Below are 25,307 nucleotides of genomic sequence, written 5' to 3'. Positions count from 1 at the left end.
TGGTCCTTTTTTCTTATCTGGACTGTTTATACAAATGAAACCAAGCGTCTTGTGCCTCTCAAATTGGCCTAATCTGCCCTAGGTTTTATATCATCATTGTTTATTTAGTTATTTAACCTTTATTTTTCCAGGTTAGTCTCATTGAGAACATCTCTTTTTCAATTTTTTTTATTGTTAGAAAAAAAATCCTCATGTTTCTAATCTGTCTGATTCCATTTAGTTAAGATCATCTGAGTCCACGAATATCGCTGCTGCAAGAGGTGAGCTAATCAGGGCAGGCCACCACAGGTCAGTTGATCTGTCACTAATAGCTCTGTGTCCTCAGGACAGGGCACCGGGAGGGAAGCCATTTTACAAAATCTCTGCTAAACTGCAATCTCACTCTCCATGAAATTAACAAACATAGGCATTTTCACCTTGTTCCACCAGGGATATCCTAATACCTTCACTATAGCAATAACACGGAAAGTGGTATGAGGACCTCCATTAAGGCAGTTTGTGTTATTGTATTTCATTAAGATTGTGCTAGCTAGCATAATGAGTCTTCATTAGGTATAATGATTGTAAGAATGGTGACTAGTGATTGCCTAGTGTCTTGTGGGTGGTTGGCTGCATGGGAAGAGAGTTCGGAGGGCCGTGCCAGCATTAGCCACAGTCACAAACACAGGGAAATGATAGCTTACGGAAATGTGACATACTATCAACAGGGAAGCAGGGATTTTTCAACATGATAATATTATGCTCAAGAGACCATTTTAAGTATACATCGAAAATTACCACCACCTTTTTTGTGATATTTGAAAGTATGGTTTAGTCACTGATTTGGGGGTCTTAAATGTGTATTGGTATTTGATTCATTATTGGTTCTGATAAACATTTAATCAGGCAGCATATTTAACAGAACTCAAGTAACCTGCATTTTCAAATACATCCTAAATGGTTTCATGAAGACCGTGTTTCACATGCTGACATTTGAGTTCTCTTTTCATCTGATAGCAGTTTTCACATGATGCAACCACCGTAAAAGACCATTTAAACATTTGAGTATACAATAGGAAACAGCCCTCTTCTGGTTAGCTAGGCCCTTCTCAATAGAGGTAGCTACAATAACATTAGTGCACTCCAGTGCACTCCAGCATCACACTCTAGCTTGGACATATTGATGGGCCTCCCTTTACCAAATGAACCACTGATACTTCAAATCTGTCTGAGGTACATGCACAGATGTCTCTTTCACCCAGCCACTTCTGGAGGACTTCCATTGACAGCACAGAGTTCTGTTAAAACCGAGCAACCTCACCTGAACGCCATTGGCTCAACTCTGTAGTAGATTAAAACCCACAGATCTAAAAATGTTCATTCTATTTCAACGTACATTCTAGTTCTATGATTTGAATCAGATCCATTCACAGTGTCCAAGATAGCCCCAAAAGATCCAAGCCGTCCTGAATCCATCTATGAAGTTTTAATGTGAGGGTGGTGATGCCATATAGGAATATTGAGCACTTAACGCTGCCTGAGGAAGACTGGTAGTCAAAACACGATATCCTGCACCATACCTAAGTGCATGAAAAAGCCATTAGAGAGATATGTGATGTGTGTCTTTTGTTTTTGCACCATGGAAACATTTTTCCAAGCTCAAAAGCCTCTCTGCTCAAAGGGCTTCCGGTGGCTGGCTGTTCTCAAGGTTGTTTTATTATATATCCCTCAGATTCCATGGTTACTGAGTTGGGGTGAGCTCTGGAGCTGTGAGTTTTGATACAATCTATATCCTTCATATTCCATCGTATTGTGCCATTGGCAGTAACAACCTCCCAGAACCCACAATCTGTGTTTGTTAGGCTGATCACACACTTCATGGCAGTTTGTTGCCGTTAGCACTTCTAGATCAAGCTCATCTGTGGTGTACTCCAATGCACCATTATTAGCCTATGCATGTCTCCAGCCTCCGTTTCCCAGACCCATTGCAAAACACCTTTTTATTCTGCATGCAATTCAGTTAGCTGACTCTTGGCTGAGTGAAGCAAACGTTTCTGAGGATTGTTGAGACATCTTAATGCATTGAGATGTTTTACAGATGTGAGCCAAGTCACAAGACTGACCCTTCTGCTTGAGCACTGAAAAGAGTGCCGAAAACCAAAGAATCCTTTTACAAAATCTCACAAATGGAACACTGTCTGTACCTTGCATTTCTTCAGGGTTCTGGAAGGGTTTTGATAACGGAATTATCTCTCCCCAAACTGTTTTTTTTGGGGACTACGGGCACTCTTGGTTGTCTTTACAAAATCTCAGAAATGGAACAGCAGATCAAATGTTTGTACCTTGCATTTATTCAATGTTTTATGAAAGGGTTTTGGTAACGGAACGTTCTCACGTCCAGTTTTTTCTCACAACTGTGTTTTTGGGGACTATGGCACTATTCATTGCCGTCATCCTCAGTTCCAGCTGCGCTGTGGGACTGGTGTCAGTTTGTGAGGACGTTCATGTAGGGCAACACATAGAGATCAGTGGCAATCAGCAGGAGTTCTGCCCTTTTATCCCATTTCTGGCTTGTCCTTTGATTTCAACCAGAGGGAAGTGCACATTTGTAAGAACAGAGCCTAAACGCATAGCAAGCTTAGCCTAGCGTGATGTCGTGGTCTTTGCTGTGCTGATGTTGTAGAAAGTTGCTGATTTTCCCTCTTTTCATTTGACCTCGCTGCTTATAGTGCTGGTGGAAAAATAATTTATTCATATTTCCTCTGTTCCCATTTTCTCTCCTCAGCTCCATCCAGACTGAAAACGACGATGATGAAGTGACAAACAAAACTTGGGTGTTGACTCCCAAAGTGTACGAGAGCGATGTCACCAACATCCTAAACAGCCTACTAGATGGCTATGATAACAAACTGCGACCAGATATAGGAGGTAGGTGTCATATCAACGCACATTGATTGGCTGCTGCTGCTGCTATGGCCGCCCTCCCCGTTACCAATCTCCATTCTCATCAACATCGTCAACACAAGCTAATGAGGGAAGAACAGACACCATCATCACTGATAGCATCGTCAAAGACAGCCCTCTCATTTCAAAGAGCCTATTCAGACTACAGACCATAGTCCCACCACAGTATGACTCATGTAGCATTGTTATGCAGAGGCAGCGTCAGCTGTGAAACCTGGACGGGCTGGTAATGCATCATAGGCCTATTAGCATTGTCCGTCACTGCACTGCTGTGGGCCAAGTATAGAGCCAGTGAAGTAGCTTTCTCTCCCTTCACTTTGACTGGCAGCTGGGCTCAGCTCCCATGTTCAGACAGAGAATGCATATATACGGGTGTAAGATCTTAATTTGACCCGTATCGTCGCAGGAAAATTATTCTGCAGCGACAGGATTTGAATGTTTAGTCCATAATGTTGCATGATCAGTGGTTAGGCTACTAGCTGACCAAAATTAAGAGAAAAGTGCAATAATGTTAATGTAACCGTGCGTTAGTGCAGGTGTTCAGTGAATTTGTGTATATCATTAAGCTCATCTGCATTTCCTGCGGTGCAGGAACATTCTCAGCAACAACAGAGTGATCAATTAAGATCCTACATCTGTAGCTGCAGTATATCTACACTCTTAGAAAAAAAGGGTTCTAAAAGGTTTCTTCGGCTGTCCCCATAGCAGAAACCTTTTTGGTTCCATGTAGAACCCTTTTTGGTTCAAGTTATAACCTTTTGGGTTCCATGTAGAACCCTCTGTAGAAAGGGTGGATCCCAAAAGTGTTTTACCTGGAACCATAAAGGGTTATTCAAAGGGTGCCCTTAAAGGTTCTAGATAGCACTTTTGTGTACTGAGGCAGCCGCCACCATCTTACCATCAAACATGATCTGATTTTGCACCCTGTCATGTTCTCCCATACTGTCAGAGTTACACAGATACAGTGGTGGAAAAAGTAACCAATTTTCATACTTAAGTACAAGTAAAGATACCTTAATAGAAAATGACTCAAGTGAAAGTGAAAGTCACCATTAAAATACTACTTGAGTAAAAGTAAAAAAATATTTGATTTAAAATAATACCCGTATCAAAAGTAAAAGTATAAATCATTTCAAATTCCTTATGTTAAGCAAACCAGACGGCACAATTTTCTTTTTTTTGTTTTATTTACGGATAGCCAGGGGGAAATTTACAACAAAGCCTGTGTGTTTAGTGTGTCCGCCAGATCAGAGGCAGTTGGAATGCTAGCACATACCCATAGACTTCCAGTCATTGTGCTAACGCTAGTTAGTCATTTCTCTAGCGCTAGTCAGCAACTTCCTTCAAACTGCACACGGAGACATACAAATGGTCTCCACCAGTTCATCTGACTCTGGGGAAGTAGATAAAGGGCTTCATTGCCAAAATCCCGAAGTATCCCTTTAAGTACTTGAAACCACTGCACAGATACAGTGGGTTATAATTAGCTAACAACAACCAAGAGCGCTTTTTCTCCTCCAAGCACTGAAAACTGGGATTTGGATTCATTGCAGATTGTGCCACAGTTCTTTTGAAGTCCATTTTGCAGTTCATTCCATTTTAATGTTGCTGCAGTCTATGTATAGCAATAGAGCAAACAAGAGAGGTGGACGGGGAAAGACATTTTCCTTTCCTCGATTTATGATATCACAAGGGCACAGGCTGGATTGTCGTTATGAGTGAAAATAAATGGTGTGGTTCATAGAGTGCAGGTATAAACAAGATATAATATGGAGCCATCCTGGAGTGAAATGAAATCGGACATCCAAATGGACGCACTGATAGTTTGCTTCATTTATTGTTTCGCTTTTCAGGCTTTACACGTCATTGCACCGTTGATGAGTATTCCCAGGGTGTAGAAGTTTGTTTATATAACCGCGTTAATGTTATCATTCTAAAAAGTGGTGGGGAATGTCTTTATTTAATTTAGTGTGCCACCATATTTTGAGTGTTTTTCAAAGACTCTCTCTCTCTATATATATATATATATATATATATATATATATATATACACTGCTCAAAAAAATAAAAGGGAACACTAAAATAACACATCCTAGATCTGAATGAATGAAATCACACACAAATTATCAATGGAAATCAAATGTATCAATCCATGGAGGTCTGGATTTGGAGTCACACTCAAAATTAAAGTGGAAAACCACACCACGGGCTGATCCAACTTTGATGTAATGTCCTTAAAAAAAGTCAAAATGAGGCTCAGTAGTGTGTGTGGCCTCCACGACCTCCCTACAATGCCTGGGCATGCTCCTGATGAGGTGGCGGATGGTCTCCTGAGGGATCTCCTCCCAGACCTTGGACTAAAGCATCCGCCGACTCCTGGACAGTCTGTGGTGCAACCACAGTGGATGGAGCGAGACATGATATCCCAGATGTGCTCAATTGGATTCAGGTCTGGGGAACGGGCGGGCCAGTCCATAGCATCAATGCCTTCCTCTTGCAGGAACTGCTGACACACTCCAGTCACATGAGGTCTAGCATTGTCTTGCATTAGGAGGAACCCAGCACCAACCGCACCAGCATATGGTCTTACAAGGGGTCTTAGGATCTCATCTCGGTACCTAATGGCAGTCAGGCTACCTCTGGCGAGCACATGGAGGGCTGTGCGGCCCCCCAAAGAAATGCCACCCCACACCATGACTGACCCACCGCCAAACCGGTCATGCTGGAGGATGTTGCAGGCAGCAGAACGTTCTCCACAGCGTCTCCAGACTCTGTCACGTCTGTCACATGCTCAGTGTGAACCTGCTTTCGTCTGTGAAGAGCACAGGGCGCCAATGGCAAATTTGCCAATCCTGGTGTTCTCTGCCAAATGCCAAACGTCCTGCACGGTGTTGGGCTGTAAGCCCAACCCCCACCTGTGGACGTCGGGCCCTCATTACCACCCTCATGGAGTCTGTTTCTGACCGTTTGAGCAGACACATGCACATTTGTGGCCTGCTGGAGGTCATTTTGCAGGGCTCTGGCAGTGCTCCTCCTGCTCCTCCTTGCACAAAGGCGGAGGGAGCGGTCCTGCTGATGGGTTGTTGCCCTCCTAGGGCCTCCTCCACGTCTCCTGATGTACTGGTCTGTCTCCTGGTAGCGCCTCCATGCTCTGGACACTACGCTGACAGACACAGCAAACCTTCTTGCCACAGCTCGCATTGATGTGCCATCCTGGAGGAGCTGCACTACCTAAGCCACTTGTGTGGGTTGTAGACTCCGTCTCATGCTACCACTAGAGTGAAAGCACCGCCAGCATTCAAAAGTGCCCAAAACATCAGCCAGGAAGCATAGGAACTGAGAAGTGGTCTGTGGTCACCACCTGCAGAACCACTCCTTTATTGGGGGTGTCTTGCTAATTGCCTATAATTTCCACCTGTTGTCTATTCCATTTGCACAACAGCATGTGAAATTTATTGTCAATCAGTGTTGCTTCCTCAGTGGACAGTTTAATTTCACAGAAGTGTGATTGAATTGGAGTTACATTGTGTTGTTTAAGTGTTCTCTTTATTTTTTTGAGCAGTGTATATAAGAGAGTGAGAGTGAGAGTGAGAGAGAGAGAGAGAGAAGGTAGGTAGGTAGGTAGGTAGGTAGAGAGAGCATTCAGTTCAGGGTATGGTAAATTATATTTTCAGCACCATGGGCAGCTAACACCATACCATAATTTCACACTCATACACACTAACTGCTACAGCACCACAAGCTATATAGCCTTGACGTAAGATAGACAGGAAGATAGACATCAACAACACCTAAACACAGAATACCCGTATCGTTCATCGAATCTGCATCATTACACTTGTTTTTTCTTCTTTCAGTCAAACCAACCGTGATCCACACGGACATGTTTGTGAACAGTATCGGCCCAGTAAATGCTATCAATATGGTGAGTATATTCGTCCTCTCTCTCAAATTGCACTCTGATGCTACAGTAATATTTTATCTCGGTAGCTGGTGAATTGTTTTTGCTTATCGTCTCGTCATTGCACTTGTTCGGTACATTTGGTGTCATAGGTACATTTGAAGTTGTAATGTTGATGAATTGCGTTACGTAATGAATGACATAATTGTGTTGTGCGTGTGTTGCTTTCATGTCATGACATGAGGTGTGGCATACATCAAACTTGAGATAATATGTCCTCATTCCTGCTCAAGGTAATATCATGGCTTTTGTTACATTTCCTTGGCTATGGTTGTCGGATAAACATATAGAATTAAATGGAGTAGGCCCATACAAACTTGACGGAATAAGCTATTTGTTGCTATTTGTAGAGTACAGGCATTAAGCTGGGCTGTAAAAATAGGGCAGGATGGGTATGGCTTGAAGAGCTTGTACTCTAACTGAAATCCCTGCTGAGGATCATATTTCATTGTAATTCTGCACAACAATTCGAGGCGGCAGGGTAGCCTAGTGGTTAGAGCGTTGGACTAGTAACTGGAAGGTTGCAAGTTCAAATCCCCGAGCTGACAAGGTACAAAGCTGTCATTCTGCCCCTGAACAGGCAGTTAAACCCACAGTTCCTAGGCTGTCATTGAAAATAAGAATCTGTTCTTAACTGACTTGCCTAGTTAAATAAAGGTAAAAAAAAAAACAATCTCTCATCTCCATCATCGGTGAGCACCAAGCCACAGAAAGTCTTAACACAAGTGTGGCTCTTTTACTCTCATCACAGGGTTAAGAGACAGTCAATGTCTTGATCTCCTGTTTAATCACCATGAGGCTGTGCATGTGTGCGTTGTGTGTTTGTCTGCATGTGAGCGTGCCTATGTGTGTGCATGCACATGCATGTGTGAAGAACACATTGATTACTGTACATTTAGAGGTCATCAGTGCCGTAGGTACGTTCACATTAAATCACATGGCTGTTGTTGAGGAAATTGGGGTGAGGATACAATCTTTCCTAAAGAGAAGAGGATTATGGGTCGACTGATGATGCAGGGGTGTCTCAAAGCATGGACATAATGGTGAATAGTATGGTATGCACTTAGGACTACTCACTCTGCCAGAGCTCTTAGGATCGTCCGTTTGGAGCAAGGCCTGCTTGGGTGGGTTGTCAGTTGAAATGTCCTGTACAAAGATAGTTTCAAAGCTTTTGTTGTCATATGAATGCTTTCTTCCAGGTTCCTTCTCGACAATGCAACAACAATAACAAATAATAAAATAAGAATATCAACATAAAGTAAATGGCTAGTAGAATAGAATAGACATTTTAGCACAAGTATAATTACGGGAAGACACCATTTATAGTCCAATATTTACACGTGTCAGGGAAGGGGGGATTGGATGAAAAAGGTTTAAATTGTACAGTATTAGTAATAGTAAATAAGAGTCTGGTGGCTGTAGTTGTGATGTGTGTGTAACATGCATGTATATATGGGTGTGTGCGTGAGTGAGTGCATGTGAGTGCATGTGTGCTAAGGTGCAGGTGGTCAGTCCAGTTCAAGTGTTTAGCAGTCTGATGGCTTGTAGATAGAAACTGTCTCTCAGCCTGTTGGTATCAGACCTCATGCTCCAATATCATCTGATTGGTGGTAAGGGAGTGAAGAGCTCATGGCTGGGGTGTGTCGGGTCTTTGATGATGTTGGGGGATTTCCCAACACACTGTTTCGAGTAGATGTCCTGAATGGGTTAGAACACAGCCCCAGTGATGTACAGGACCATCTTCACCACCCATACCAGACCGTGATGCAACCGGTCAGGACGCTCTCCATGGTGCAGCTGTAGTATTTGGAGAGGACCAGTGGCGGCATGCCAAATTTCTTCAGCTGTTTTAAGAAGTAGAGGCGCTGTTGCGCTATGAGAGAAAAATGACAAGATTATGTTATAATGCATTGAATAGCTACGACGAGTACTCTCTCACCTGTGTCTATGGAACTGAGTTGGGCCTCTGGGGGCTTGAGCTGACAATTGAGTTACAGCCTGCATTCCATAGACAAGATGTGGTGGGTATAACCGAGATTGCGATAGCCTAGGAGCAGAACAATCCCTCATTGTTCCTATTCATTCTTGTATTTGGGAAACTAAACCGGATGGGGTTAAAACAACACCATGTGCAGATAAGCATGAGATGAACCCAAAGTGGCATATGATGCCCCATGATCTGCATGGGAGGGGTGGAACCAGCCATGACTAAGCATTCTTAGTGTCAGCTATATAAGAACCCGGATTCCTCTGTAAAGTTTAAGCTCTCTGTAACACACTTTGGAGTGTGTGGTCGACCAGCTACATTATTGCAATAATTAATCAATATTAAATAAAGATGATTTTTTAAAGAATTGACAAAGTCTCAGTATACATGACTTTCCACGCCTTTGCCCTCTTGACAAAAGTGCTGGTGTTGTTGGTCCATGTTAAGTGGATGCAGAGGAACTTAAAACTGCTGACTCTCTCTACTGCAGTCCCGTTGATGTGGATCGGGGCGTGTTCCCTCCTCTACTTCCTGATGTCAACAATCAACTCCTTTGTTTAGCTGATGTTGAAGGAGAGGTTATTGTCCTGGCACCAAAAGCCAGTTCACTTACCTCCCCCCTATAGGCTGACTCGTCGTTATTGGTTATCAGACCTACAACCATGTTGTCGTCAGCAACCTTGATGATGGAGTTAGCTTTGTGCAAAGCCACACAGTCATGGGTGAACAGGGAGTACAGCAGAGGGCTGAGGACACACCCCTGGGGGGCCCCTGTGTTAAGAGTTAGTGTGGAGGAGGTGTTGTTGCCAATCCTCACAGCCTGTTGTGTTCCCATCAGGAAGATCCAGTTGCAGTGTCCAGACCCAGGGGTCAGAGCTTGGTGTGGAGCTTAGACGGAAGAATAGTGTTACATGTCGAACTGTAGTCATTGAACAGCATTCTCACTTAGGTGTTCGTCTTCTCCAGATGTGTTAGGGCTGTGTGAATAGCAATGGAAATGGCATCTTCCATGGATCTGTTGGAGCAGTGGGCAAATTGGAGTGGGTCCAGTGTGCCTGGCATGCTGGCCCTGATGTGGGCCATGACCAGCCTATCAAAACACTTTATGGTGACAGCGGTAAGTGCGACGGGGCGATAGTCATTTAGGCATGTCACCTTGGTTTTCTTGGGCACTGGAACAGGGGCAGGTTTAAGATGTCCGAGAAGATGCCAGCCAGCTGGTCATCACACACTTTGAAGACGCGGCAAAGGATACCATCTGGGCTGGAGGCTTTGTGAATATTTACTCTTTTTAGAGCGAAAGCACCTTGTTGTCCAGAGCAGCGAGAGTCTTCCTGGATTGTTCAATATTGTCTGCCTCAAAGCGACATGTGATAAACGTGTCTGGGAGGGAAACTCTGGTGGGCACCACACAGCTGGATTTGCCTTTGTAATCCGTGATAGCCTGTAGTCCTTGCCACATGCGTCTGACTTGTCGGACATCGATTCAAGTTTGAGTTTGTATTGTTTTTTTTGCATCTTTAATGGATTTGTTGAGCTCGTACCTGGTTGCCTTGTACATTTTGCGTGCCAGCGAGTCATCAGGGTTTGTTCTGCTGACATTGAATGCTGCCTTACGGGCTCTCAGCATGGTACGGATTTCTCTGTTCATCCAGGGTTTTTGGTTGGGGTATGTCCGAATTATTGCGAGTACAACATCATCAACACATTCCCTAATGAAGCCTGTGACTGATTATGTACTGTATATTCCTCAATGTTGGTAGATGAGTCCTGGGTGGATGAATCTTACAATGAGTATTCTCAAAACAGTCCTGCAGCATTGAGTCTGCCTTCTCCGTCCAGCATCTCGCTATTCTTCGTGTTGGTGACTAATACTTGAGTTGCTGCTTGTAGGCGGGGAATAGGAACAGAGAGACGTGACCTGATTGGCCAAAGTGGGGGCGGGAGATGGCTTTGTACACATCACGCATGTTTGCGTACACATGGTCCAGCACATTGTTTCCTCTCAAAGGGCAGGATACAGTTGGTGATACTTTGGAAACATTTGTTTTAAATTTGCTTGGTTAAAATCTCCCGCGGCAATAAAGACTGCTTCCAGGTTATACATCTAGTTTTGGGTTTAATGTGTCAATGTATAGTTCATGTACATGAATAATCAATTCATTTAATTACTGTTTCACCTTAGCCACGGAATCCCTTGTTTGATATGAGACGGACATATTTTTTAAGCTGTAGGCAGATGTTTTTCCAACCTAAGTGTCATACGGAATCTGGGCAAGCCCCTTGCCATTTGATTGACAGCCAGCAAGCAGCACCAGAAGCGGTGTGTTTTCCCTTTACGAGACAGACAGCCTACAGTATTCGACCTAATAACTATCAGTAGTTAAAACAAATATTTTCAAGAAAGAAACATGTCAGCCGAACAGGTAACGTTAGAGGTTATGCATAATACAACACATTACCAAAAGTATGTGGACACTTGTTTGTCAAACATCTCTTTCCAAAATCATGGGCATTAATACGGTTTTGGTCCCCCATTTGCTGCTATAACAGCCTCTACTCTACTGGGCAGGCTTTCCAATAGATGTTGGCACATTGCAGCAGGGACTTGCTTCCATTCAGCCACAAGAGCATTAGTGAAGTCGGGCACTGATGTTGGGCGATTAGGCCTGGCTCGCAGTCGGCGTTCCAATTCATCCCAAAGGTGTTCGATGGGTTTGAGGTCAGGGCTCTTTGCAGGCCAGTCAAGTTCTTCCACACCAATCTCGACAAACCCTTTCTCTATGGACCTTGCTTTGTTCACGGGGGGCATTGTCATGCTGAGACAGGAAAGGGCCTTCCCCAAACGGTTGCCACAAATGTGGAACCACAGAATCGTCTACTGCCAATGTTTGTCGATGGAAATTGCATTGCTGTCTGCTCGATGTTATACACCTGTCAGCAATGGGTGTGGATGAAATATCTGAATTTGAAAGGGGTCCACGTACTTTTGTATATATAGTCTATGTTTTCATTCCAAATGTAGAGTATTGTTAATGAACACGTATTTATATATTGACGTATATTTTATAACAACAATTGTTGTGTATAGAATGCTTCTTTGCTAAATAACGTAGCTTATTCTTAAAAAAAAAATGCTACAAAGTATGTGATGTAAATGTTATACTGATGTACAGGATCAGCAATGCAGGATGGACTGGATTGATTTCTGAGGCTTCATGTACAGTAGGCCTCAATATCCTGACTGTTTGATTATACTTGTTTTTTAGACTGTGAAAGACCATTAGCTCTGAGACATAGAGCAGGCTGGAGTGGAATGGGATGGACCCCCCTACTGTGTTGAGAGACAGAGGTGGGAAAGGGAGCAAATTTGAGCTCCCTCTTGGCAAGGCTCAAATGAAAAGGCATGAGAGCCATGTCATTGGCTTTGGGCTGTCTGTTGATTTATATCTTTTTTATATAGCCTATTGAATTGGCATATGTGTGTTCTGGGTAACAGAGTTGCTTTTTATCTCATTTATGACTCTTTGGTGTGGATTTGGGCTTTATTGTTGGGCTAAGCTTTGTAGAAAATGTAATGCCTCTATGCCCTCTCACACACACACAAGTCCCCAGATTTTTCTCTACCCGCACATCACTTTTGAACCTCAGGGCTCTACCGTTCCATAAAACATAATGAAAAAAATAAAACTGTCAAATATTAATCAAATAAGATAACCCCTCTCTGCCCATCTCTATATTCTCTCTTTCGCTTTCCCTCTTTTTCTGCCTTTCTCTCTCTCTCTCTCACACTCTCAATCTCATCTGTCTCTCTCTCTCTCTCTCTCTCTCACTCAAACACACACGACTACACACACACACACAACCACACACACACACACACACACACACACACACACACACACACACACACACACTACACACACACACACACACACACACGACCACACACACACACACACACACACACTGCTCTCCCCTTTCTTCAGTGCTCTATTGAATACCCTTCATATACAGTACATATTCACACCCCTTGACTTTATCCACATTTGGCTGTGTATGAATTTAAAATGGATAAAATTTAGATTTTTTTTGTCACAGGTTTACACATAATACTCCAAAAAGTCATAGTGTAAATGTGATTTTAGAGTTTTTTATTATTATTATTTTTTTTTTTTACAAATTAACTAAAAATGAAAAGCTGAAATGTCTTGAGTCAATAAGTATTCAGGAGTAAAAATAGCTTAACAAGTCACGTAATATGTTGCATGGACTCACTGTGTGCAATATAGTGTTCAACATGATTTTTGAATGACTACCTCATCTCTGTACCCCACACATACAATTATCTATAAGGTCCATCAGTCGAGCAGTGAATTTCAAACACAGATTCAACCACAATGACCAGGGAAGTTTTCCAATGCCTCTCAAAGAAGGGCTCCTGTTGGTAGATGGGTTAAAAAAAAGCAGACATTGAATATCCCTTTGAGCATGGGGAAGTTATAAATTACACTTTGGATTGTGTATCAGTACACCCAGTCACTACAAAGATACAGTCATCTTTCCTAACCCAGTTGCCAGAGAAGAAGAAACCCTCTGAGGGACTTGACCATGAGGCCAAAGGTGACTTTAAAACAGTTACAGAGTTTAATGGCTGTGCTAGGAGAAAATTGAGGATGGATCAACAACATTGTAGTAACTCCACAATACTAACCTAAATTACAGAGTGAAAAGATGGAAGCCTGTACAGAATAAAAATGTTCAAAAACATGCATGTATCCTGTTTGCAACAAGGCACTAAAGTAATACTACAACAAATGTGGCAAAGCAATTAACTTTTAGTCCTGAATAAAAACGTGTTATGTTTGGGGCACATCCAATACAATACATTACTGAGTACCACTACATATTTTCAAGCATAGTGGTGGCTGCATCATGTTATGGGTATACTTATAATTGTTAAGGACTGGGGTGTGTTCCAGGGTAAAAAAATCTATTGAATGGAGCTAAGCCCAGGCAAAAAGAATCCTAGAGGAAAACTGGTACAGTATACTTTCCACCAGACACTGGGAGATGAATTCACCTTTCAGCAGGACAACAATCTAAAACACTAGGCCAAATCAACACTGGAGTTTCTTACTCAGAAGACAGTGAATGTTGCTGAGTGGCCGAGTTACAGTTTTGACTTAAATCTGCCTGAAATTGGTTGTCTAGCAATGATCAACAACCAATATCACATTGCTTGAAGAATTTTGAAAAGAATAACGGCAAATGTTGCAAAATCCAGGTGTGGAAAGCTCTTAGAGACTTACCCAGAAAGAAACACAGCTGTAATTGTTGCCAAAGGTGCTTCTAAAAAAAGTATTGACACAGGGGTGTGAATACTTACGGTACCAGTCAAAAGTTTGGACACACCTACTTAATACAGCGTTTTCTTTATTTTTACTATGTTCTACATTGTAGAATAATAGTGAAGACATCAAAACTATGAAATAACACATATGGAATCCTGCAGTAACCAAAAAAAGTCTTAAACAAATCAAAATATATTTTATATTTGAGATTCTTCAAAGAATCCACCCTCTGCCTTGATGACAGCTTTGCACACTCTTGGCATTCTCTCAACCAGCTTCATGAGGTACTCATCTAGAAAGCATTTCAATTAACAGGCGTGCCTTGTTAAGTTAATTTGTGGAATTTCTTTCCATCTTAATGCGTTTGAGCCAATCAGTAGTGTTGTGACAAGGTAGGGGTGGTATACAAAAGATAGCCTTATTTGGTAAAAGACCAAGTCCAGATTTTGGCAAGAACAGCTCAAATAAGCAAAGAGAAATGACAGTCCATCATTACTTTAAGACATGGTCAGTCAATACCGAACCTTTCAAGAACTTTTACATTTTCTTCAAGTGCACTTGCAAAAACCATCAAGTGCTATGATGTAGCTGGCTCTCATGAGGACCACCACAGGAAAGGAATACCCAGACCCTGCTGCAGAGGATAAGTTCATTCGAGTTAACTGCACCTCAGTTTGCAGCTCAAAAGAAACCACTCCTAAAGGACACCAATAAGAAGAATAGACTTGTTTAGGCCAAGAAACACAAGCAATGGACATTCGGCCGGTGGAAATCTGTCCTTTTGTCTGATGAGTACGAATTAGAGATTTTTGGTTCTAGCTGCCGTGTCTTTGTGAGACACAGAGTAGGTGAACAGATGATCTCAGCATGTGTGGTTCCCACCATGAAGCGTGGATGAGGTGTGATGGTGTGGTCGTGCTTTGCTGGTGACACTCTGTGATTTATTTAGAATTCGAGGCACACTTAACCAGCATGGCTACCACAGCATTCTGCAGCGATACGCCATCCCATCTGGTTTGCACTTAGTGGGACTATCATTTATTTTTCAACAGGACAATAACAAAAAACACACCTCCAGGCTGTGTAAGGGCTAGTTGACCAAGGAGAGTGATGGAGTGCTGCATCAGATGACCTGGCCTCCACAATCACCTGACCTCAACCCAATTGAGATGATTTGGGATGAGTTGGATCGCAGAGTGAAGGAAAATTAGCCAACAGCTGCTCAGCATATGTAGGAACTTCTTCAAGACTTGGAAAAGCATTCCTCTCGAAGCTGCTTGAGAGAATGCCAAGTGTGTGCAAAACTGTCATCAAGGCAAAGGGTGGCTACTTTGAAGAATCTCAATTATAAAATAGATTTTTATTTGTTTAACACTTTTGCTTACTACATGATTCCATATGTGTTATTTCACAGTTTTGATGTCTTCACTATTTGTCTACAATGTCAAAATAAAGAAAAACCCTTGAATGAGTAGGTGTGTCCAAACTTTTGACTGGTCCTGTATGCACATTAGATATTTCTACACATATGTTACATTTCCAAAATGTATGGGATATTATGGGATTTTGTGTGTAGATGGGTGATAACAGAAATCTGTGAAATCCATTTGGAATTCAGGCTGTATCAAAACAAAATGTTGAATAAGTCAAGGGGTATTTCTTTCTGAAGGCCTTGCATGGATGTAACTGACAAAATAAAGGAGACACTTGTGTAAATTAGGGATTCCATGTATATTGAAAGCAGGTGCCGCCACACAGGTATGGTTCCTGAGTTAATTAGGCAATTAACATCCCATCCTGCTTAGGATCATGAAGAGTTCTCAGTGACTTTGAAAGAGGGGTCTCAAAGGAGCATAGGGGTGTTCAAGGGTGTGTGTGTGTGTGTCTCGTTCAACAGATCTCAACCCAATTGAGATTCCGGGGTGCATCTGAGACAGACTTTTTCCCCAACCATCAACAAAACATAAAATTATGGAATTTCTCATTGAAGAATGGTGTCGCATCCCTCCAATAGATTTCCAGACACGTGTAGAATCTATGCCAGGGCGCATTGATGCTGTCCTGGCAGCTTGTGGTGGCCCCAAGCCAGGAGGACGAGAATGAGGGGAGGAGGAGAGAGAAGGACTGGAGGAGTTGTGAGAAGCGGAGGAACTTACCTGTGTATCCCAGCCCTGTTGAATGGGAGACAGTGATCACTGCAGAAAACACTTTTCAGGGAGGTTATGAGGCTAGATATTGTTACTGCTTTACAATGGAAAGTTAAGATCACTTTATTTGTCAATTGCACACAAGATCCAACCGGAAATGTGACTTTCACTTTTAAACCAACCCCTCCGAAAGACACACACAGGTTTTGGAGAGATCCAGTGGGCTGCCACACTGGGCACCCAGGGAGCTGTTATTGTGGGGGGTTAAGCGCCTTACTCAAGGGCACAACAGCAGGCAATGACTTCTAGGATTTGATACCCTCTGGTTGCCAGCTCACTTCCCAACAGATTTTTTCCTGTCAGACTCAGAATTCGAACTGGCAAGCCTTCAGTTGCTGGCTTGCTAAGCTACCTACCGCCCCAGGGAAGCCATTCTTTGCCCCGTTAAACATTTCAATTTCAGGTTGAGATGGTCCAGTTCAGCGCCACTATTTCATCAGGACAAAGGATTCATGGCCTGAAAGGAAGCCATTTTTCTTAGAGAAAGTGCTCTTCCAACATATGGCAGGCAGCATTACGCTTCAATGTCGTTGTAAAACTGCCCCCAGAATAAACGGTTTTGGTGGAACCTGGAGAGTGATTTGTAGTAACAGTTCTGGATGACTCTCGTTCCTGTTCAGGGTCTCAGGGCACTCGGATCTAGTTAAGGATCCCAGGTTGCTCAATGGTAATGTGTTTATTTCAACACAGACTTTAACATGTATATAAAGGATGACTGTGGATGGAATTCATTCAAAACTGCCATAGTGATGGGCTTTGCGTCTTTTGGCACAAAGCCCAATAGTTTATGAACTACTGCCTGTGCACGTAGTTCTTATTCTGAAATGGGATACATCTACCTGTGAGGGTTGTCTACATTGTAGTAGTAGCAGGTTGTTACAGTGGCAAAAACATTCTCTGATCTCATTTGGCCTTAGGAGAAATAGCTACTGCGTAATACCGCAGTGCCGGTTTGATTGAATCGAGCCTGTGTTGTTGATTTTTTTCCCGCAGGAGTACACCATCGACATCTTTTTCGCCCAGACGTGGTACGACCGGAGATTGAAGTTCAACAGTACCATGAAGGTCCTGCGTCTCAACAGCAACATGGTGGGCAAGATCTGGATCCCCGACACCTTCTTTCGCAACTCCAAGAAGGCCGACGCCCACTGGATCACCACGCCCAATCGCATGCTTCGGATCTGGAACGATGGACGGATACTCTACACACTGCGGTGAGATTTCCAATGAAGAATCAGCGATGGATGACCCAAATGAGGGAACAGAGACTGTTTCCAGTTGACTGTATCTGACAGGCGGTAGTTCTCTATCGGCACTGGTTGAGCTTTGGACCACGTTAATTATCCTAATTTGGTGCCCCCGGTTAAGGAAGGAGAGTAGCTTCAGCCTGGCAGTACTGATGTGGTCTAGTCTAGAGAATGCAGTGGTCTAGGATGAACGGTATCTACCATCTAGCTAGATAACTCTCTCTCTCTCATACTGTCTAATTAGTGGAGGAATTATGCTGGACTGTACTCCTCAACCCATCTGTGATTGATGTTCTCCCAGAATGCAACCACAGTTCATTAATTCGTTAGGGAACTCCAACCTCACCAATGGCTAATTGTATCGTCCTAATGCTGAATAGAATGATACATGACAAAAGTGGATGGATGAGTAATGTCATTATTGCCCATTTTGTCATTTAGAAGGTTTAATGAGTCTGACTTTCAAGTCCACTGAATGGTAGAAATCAGACAGGATTTGTTACAAAACAGAGGTATGTTAGACGCTTTGTTGACAACCCCAACCAGCACAGTAAGTGGTGTGTCTTTCTGTTTGCAGGTTGACTATTGATGCCGAGTGCCAGCTTAAACTGAACAACTTTCCAATGGATGAGCACTCCTGTCCCCTGGAGTTTTCAAGCTGTGAGTCTGGCCATATGCTCTCCACTACCCCACCGTCTCGCTCACTCTCTCTCTTGCTCACACACACTCTATATATCTCTCTGCATGGCGTCCACATGCCCGCTTCCAACTGCAACAGCAGTGGCAGCCAAGAACAAGCACCATGCCATGCTGATGAAGACATCAGCACAGTGGACATGATGCTCCCATGTTTTTTCCCACCTTTTTACTATTGTGAGATAGGGGGAAAGGAAAGAGACAGCAGTACATTTTGAGAAGGGAGAAGCGATATGTTTTTACATTGACCTCCAAACCGTAGAAGTTTAGATCCAGTACAGTAGCAGTGGTGGAAAAATTATTCAATTGTTGTACTTGAGTAAAAGTAAAGATACCTTAATAGAAAATGACTCAAGTAAAAGTGAAAGTCACCCAGTAAAAAACTGCTTGAGTAAAAATGTAAAAGTATTTTGGTTTTAAATATACTTAAGTATCAAAAGTAAAAGTATAAATCATTTCTTATTCCTTATATCAAGTCAACCAGACGACACAATTTTCTTGTTTTTTTACATTTATGTATAGCCAAGGGCACACTCCAACACTCGGACATCATTTACAAATGAAGCATTTGTCTTTAGTGAGTCCGCCAGATCAGAGGCAGTGGGGATGACCAGGGATGTTCTCTTGATAAGTCTGTGAATTGGAACATTTCCCTGTGCTGCTAAGCATTCAAAATGTCACGAGTACTTTTGGGTGTCAGGGAAAATGTATGGAGTAAAAAGTACATCATTTTCTTTAGGAATGTAGTGAAGTAAAAGTAAAAGTTGTCAAAAATATGAATGGTAAAGTAAAGATACTCAAAAAAACAGCTTAAGTAGTACTTTAAAGTATTTTTACTTAAGTAACTTTACACCACTATTCAGTAGCCAGGCAGGCAGGGTTGGTGAGACAGACCACAGCCAGAGAAATCAGTGTTCCTCATGAGGAGCTGGTGGGGATGGGGTTCGTGGTAATGAGCCTGTAAGTGAGCTACAGATGCACCATGGGACGGTCTTGGGAGAGAGAGAGAGAGAGGTTCCTAAATAGCTCCAGGGCAACTAGAAAGAGAAATGAGAGTTGAAGCCCTAAAAACAGAAGAGAAAAACACATTTAAAATTGATGAAAGCCACGGATGATTCCAGTGGCTGAAATCAGTTTGAAGTGCATTAGCTTCCCTCAGTTGCAGCACACGATGCAGCATATTTTTTTTTTCAGCACGCTCTGAGAAAGAGTGCCACATTCACTGCAACCATTTTGTAATGTATCCTGAAAGCATAGCCATGGAAGCATCTTTGGAAGGATAGAATGGCCTTAATGTGGACAGCAGATAAAGACTACAACCTTCAAACCTATGTGTTTAAAAATGTACAAACCCACTACAGCTTGCACTTGGGAAAGTTGAGATGCATTAAATAACCCCATTTAGCATGATGTAGTTCTATGCATTGTTGTTTTCTTCTCTGGACAGAAATCAACAAAGACTTGACTCAAGGTCAGTCGCTTATAGTGTCCAGTCACTATTTAGGATTGCACCGTATGATGTTACTGAATATTCATTGTCCACTTTACATTACAGTGCCTTAAACCTAATAACCATTGGAGTGCTACAGAAGTACATAGTGTAACACATCACCTGTGCTACACATTTTAATATGGGATGAATTCAGTCATAGACCACCAGGTAGTAATGTCCAGAGCTAACGGTCAACCCCCCCCGTTCAGATGGCTACCCCAGAGAGGAGATAGTGTACAAGTGGAAGAGGAGCTCCGTGGAGGTGGGAGACATCCGCTCCTGGAGGCTCTACCAGTTCTCCTTTGTTGGCCTGAGGAACACCTCCGAGATCGTCAGGACCGTGTCAGGTAATGGTCTCGTTCTTTTTCTCTTTCTCTGAGCTTCCCTGTTCTGAATGTGCTGTGGTTTACTCAAGGAGCCCTCCTTTCTGGCGCATGCAGCGTGCATCCTGGTGAATTACTAGGCACCGAGTATTTTAACAGAGGAAAACATACGCATTATTTTAGGAGACGATCTGATCCAGAGCGACTCACAGCAGTGAGTGCATACATATTCGTATTCTGTTTGTGTTGGTCCCCCATGGGAATCAAACCCACGACGTTGGCTCTGCAAGTGCCACGCTCTACCTACTGAGCCACACAGGACATTTTGCATGCACACATTGTCTGTTGGCGCATTCCGCTAGAAACAAAGCAGGAAATGAATTAACCTGAGGAAAATGGCTCCTCGGCAGCTAAAGTTTATCAGATGCTGTTTTTAGTTGTTGAATGCTTGATATATGTGGCGGTGTGTTAAGAGGCTTGTATAGAAATGCGTGGATTGGTTGGGTAGTCACTGTGATATTCTTTGGTATACAGCCTGACAGGGAGCTTTACCTTTGGCCCACACAAAATGGCTGACGAGTTTCCTCTAAAAGGCCAAACCTAAATAGTGACAGTCATGAAGATATAATGCCATTTTAGCAGTTATTTCCCCTAAATGGCAGCTACAGAAGTAGAAGTGATAACCAGAGGAAACACAATCTGTTACAATTATCATGAAACATGGCAAGACTCTTTTTGGCTTCTGGGGGGAGGGAATGCAAATGAAGAAAGATCTTAAAAAGATACTCCATTTATTTAGATGTTTCGCTTAAATGGATATTGATCACGCAGAATGGATCTATATTTCATCTGTTTAGGACTATCTCCCTGGCCTAAAGAAACAGACGTGATTGTATCAGACATGCTTTAGTAGAGCAATTAGGTCTTACATTTTCTTCAGATTACATCTCTGTATATTTAGGCATTTGTTGTTGTACTGAAAGGTAGACATTTTGCTATGTTCTAAGACACTTCCGGTTAGTTTTCCATTTACTGCAAAGGGGACATGAAGTACGACTTTAACTACACATATCATTGTTACTCTACACTCTTAGAAACCTAAAAGGGTTCTTCGGCTGTCCCCATAGGATAACCTTTTGAATAACCTTTTTTTCGCTCAAAAAGGGTTCTCCTATGGGGACAGCCGAAAAACCCTTTTGGAACCCTTTTTTCTTAGAGTGTACAGATGTCAGATGGCCTATTCATTTCTCAAAAACTCTGTGTCGTGGTCCTAACTAGTATTGTGAAAGATGAACTGAATGTCTTTGATGACAACAGATCCAACTCCTTTTCGGCATGTAGCCGTTATCAGGGAGTTATGTTTGAGGTACTCTTTTACGTAGCCTGTATATCATGTCAACTATTGCATGTATAGATAGTGAAATGTAACCTGAACTGTTGAAAGTGTAAAGCTGTGTATGGAGGAGATAAACGGAATGGGCAGCCACAGTCATTCAGACCTGTCAGTGTCTGCATGCAGTGTGACAACCTGGCACACCTCATTTTCGTAGATTAAAAACAAATAATAAATGACAAAGCAGCGCTCTATATCTACCATGCGCAGCTGCTCCGACAGCTGTTGCTTTTTATATTCACATGCTAGCCTCAGATCCCTGGGATAACACTTTCTCTGAAGTCAGTGAACAAAACAGAGGTACGATACAATGTCTCGGAAAGTCACTCACTGTCGATGCAACTGAGAGGTAATTACATTGATTGGAAATAGTTTACTATAATCAGACTGATTTGACTTTCAAGCAATAGATGCTGTGTGGGGGAGGACTAAGTGGAAAGTATTTGTCTATTCTTTTGACATATTGGTTGGATAAACAAAATAGGTGTTCTGTTACATAACAAGGGAAAGTGAATGCCCCTGTTGTAATGGTGTTGTCCATTGTGGAGTTTGCCTTTGTTTAAGATTCTAGAACACACCATCTGGTGAAAATGTATTCAGAGGTAGCAGAGGAGGGATCATGCCCTTGCACTCTGTATTTTAACTACCGTTCCATTTGTGCTGATATGGGAAATGTTGACTACTGGTAGGGCATTAGGTATATTGTACATTCAGTGCACATAGCTGGAGTTTTATTTTAAGTTTGGCCATAAGCACATAAAGGCATTAGAGTCACTTGATTAGCGTGATTTTTGAGTTCTATACCGGTTGTAAAATAGGTCAGTTAGGGGGAGCACAAGGACACAGAGCAACAAGATGTTTGTTTCTTGCTAAGGTTTGCTTTATAAGGAGGCTGTGTCTGCTTTGATTTGGTGTTCATCCTCTGGCAATGTCAACAAACTTAGACCTTCACTATGTCACATCACATCAAGGCCCCTCGAGGGCCACCAGTCTACCTGCGGATCCCTACGTCCTCCTCAGACAGTGTCCTGATCTAGCCCCCTGCTGTTGTCCATTGCTGCTGACAACTAAGGAACTAGCTTTACATGGGCAAGCAGTCCGAGAGTGAGAACTAGACAACACACTAGAGGATTTGTCTGTAAGGCATTGCAGTGTCTGCCTCCATACTTGGTTAACCTTAATGCAAACTCAACCTTTTAGTCACCGGGTTAAGCCGGGGGTCCAGTGCTGCTAAACAGGCTGTTTCAGAAATCAATGATGGAGAGGTGGGGGCGGGGGGGTGAGCAGGAAGAGAAAGTTGTTTGGGAGCAAGTTGTGTCAGACGTTGTTGTTATCTTCCATTTGATTTGTCCCTTGCCAAACACAAGCATTCATTTCTGAGCATTTGCGTTGACCCCATTTAGTCCCATTTGGTCACCATAGTGAGAGAACATGTTTTGTTGTAATTTACAGGCTCTAGAGAAGATAAAGTTGTACTTATCAACAAACAAGTCCTATACTATGCATTATTAAGGTTGTCACAATCAAAAAGCTGCACTTTTACAGACTAATTTGGCACCGCAAGTCACTATCCAACAGCTTAAAAAACAAATACATTTGTTGACATTTAAAACATATTTTCTTCGTAAATACAACGTTTAAAGGGTCTAGTTTACATACGGGCCTTCATGTTCAACAGATTGAATCCATGATGCTTGTGGGATATGAAAATATAATTGTTGCCAATGGGAAAATACAATGGCTCTAATTTATTATATACAGTATATTTAATCATAGCAGATTCTAAACATTTTTAAAGCTGGGTTATTTATTATATACAGTATATTTAATCATAGCAGATTTCTTTTTTTTTTTTATGTTGGGTTACGGATATACTTGATCAAGATGATGTTGCAGATGATTGTACCATTATCCATTTGCCTTTACATTTGTTTATATCAGTGATTTTGACTGTAAAATGCCATATTTTGTTATTTGAGGGGGAATTGGCCATGTCTAGACCCATAAACTGATCTTGGGTAATAACTAAACACATATTTAATGTCAATAGGTTTCTTTAGTGTCTTTTGCACAATGTTAGATCTTGCTGAATAGCCACAGGTGTAAACCTGGTTTGTATGGGTTTTGGGGGCTGAGATATGTAGATTGTAGATTGAGTTCAAGCACAGGCGCAGACTTTGTAGGTAAGTAACTTGGAGTTGAAATACAGGTGTAGACCTGATTTGTATGAATATTGGGGCTGAAATGCAAGAGTACTCCTATTTTTATGACAATTGAGGATGACATGTCACAGTTGACCTGTTTTTTTGTATATTTGTTGTATCAATATTGGGTTGGACATGCAAGTGTACACCTGGTCTGTAAGAATACTAGGGTAAACCTCTTCTATATGAGTGTGCCCATGGATTTACCTGGTTCATACAGTATGAGTAATGGGGTTTAGTGATACACAAGGCTCATACAGGTAAAGGGTCTGGATGGATGTCTATTGCCCATTTAAACGTCGATTCAAGTTTGCGGTAGGAAAAAAGTGAATGGGGTTGGGACATATGTTATATCACTGTGCTATGAGTTATCTATAAAATGATTAGCGTATACAGGTCAGAGGTCACAGGACTAAGATATGCAAATAACAGGATTAGGATGTACAGCAAATAGCTGAATAGATGAATTGGAAAACCGTTGTTGGAGCTATACTCTCAACCGTAAAAAGAATCAGCCGCATTCGGCATGTTTCAATTTCCCATATTCCACATCCCCCCCTCTATCTCTTTAAGATGAATCATAGTATGGTTTTAAACAGAGTAGCTGATGGTTAATTTGTTATGTATTTGTGTGTGTGTTTTTTGGGGGGGCGAGTGCTATTCTTAGAGTGACCTTTTAGATGCTGTGGCGTGCAGCTCTGTTGTCAGTGTGCGTCAGTCTGTGTGATTTAGCTGGAGTCAAAAAAGCCTCGGGACACATCATCATCCCCCTCCGATTATGGAGCCCCACAGTTTGCAGATGAAATCCGGAGGCATTGTGGATGAAAGGAAGTGGTCGGGTCGAAGGGTGAGGGACGAGGGACAAGCACAGCACACAGGGCATAACGCCGCCCGCCCGCCTGGTTAATGCGTCATTGTTCTCTCCCCTCTTTAGCCCTTCAGTCCTGCAATGGGGGCCCGGCAAAGAAACAAACAAAACCCAAATACCAACACGGGATGTTTTCTGAGGCAATCCACACTTAGGGTGAAGAGACAAACCTTGTGGAAATGTAGTGACTGTGGTGGGGAGAGGTTTGGGAATCATCCCAGGGGCACTGTGGTAATGGTCTCAGGTTCGATAGGAGTAATCAAAAGGAGATGAAGGAGAGAAGGTGCCAGGCTGTTAAAGAAGATGACCAAGAAGAAGTGAAAGCTCAAAGTTTCCCTTTCACAGGGCAGTGGAATGAATGAAGTAGAAATAAAAGAACATATTCCTGCCAACAGATATTTCTACGTGGAACACATAAACTATACTTACAGTACATCTACACTATTTCATGTTCTCCTTTCCAGATAAAAACATTTACTCAGCGATGGCAGTAATGTGCTTAGCACATTTATCTATTTAGCATATTTATTTGCCTTTAATCTGGTCACGTCAAATCAAATGTTATTGGTCACATACACATGGTTAGCAGATGTTAATGTGAGTGTAGCGAAATGCTTGTGCTTTTAGTTCCG

The 25,307-nt window shown here is 42.4% G+C and overlaps 1 protein-coding gene across 2 annotated transcripts in view; it reads left to right on the top strand.

Moving 5' to 3' along the window:
• LOC115105260 (gamma-aminobutyric acid receptor subunit gamma-2-like) overlaps positions 1–25,307 on the top strand; it is a 72,347-nt gene that overhangs the window by 4,424 nt on the left and 42,616 nt on the right. For both annotated transcript variants that reach the window (XM_029627058.2, XM_029627057.2), the window contains exons 2-6: positions 2,765–2,907; positions 6,801–6,868; positions 17,446–17,666; positions 18,277–18,359; positions 20,097–20,234. In XM_029627058.2, the coding sequence (XP_029482918.1) occupies positions 2,765–2,907; positions 6,801–6,868; positions 17,446–17,666; positions 18,277–18,359; positions 20,097–20,234 (653 nt within the window). The remainder of the gene's footprint in view (positions 1–2,764; positions 2,908–6,800; positions 6,869–17,445; positions 17,667–18,276; positions 18,360–20,096; positions 20,235–25,307) is intronic.

The sequence above is a fragment of the Oncorhynchus nerka genome, linkage group LG22, assembly GCF_034236695.1.
Source record: "Oncorhynchus nerka isolate Pitt River linkage group LG22, Oner_Uvic_2.0, whole genome shotgun sequence".
NCBI classification, from domain to species: Eukaryota; Metazoa; Chordata; class Actinopteri; order Salmoniformes; family Salmonidae; genus Oncorhynchus; species Oncorhynchus nerka.
Note: the sequence above shows the minus strand (reverse complement) of the source record. Positions and strands in the feature narration are given on the sequence as shown.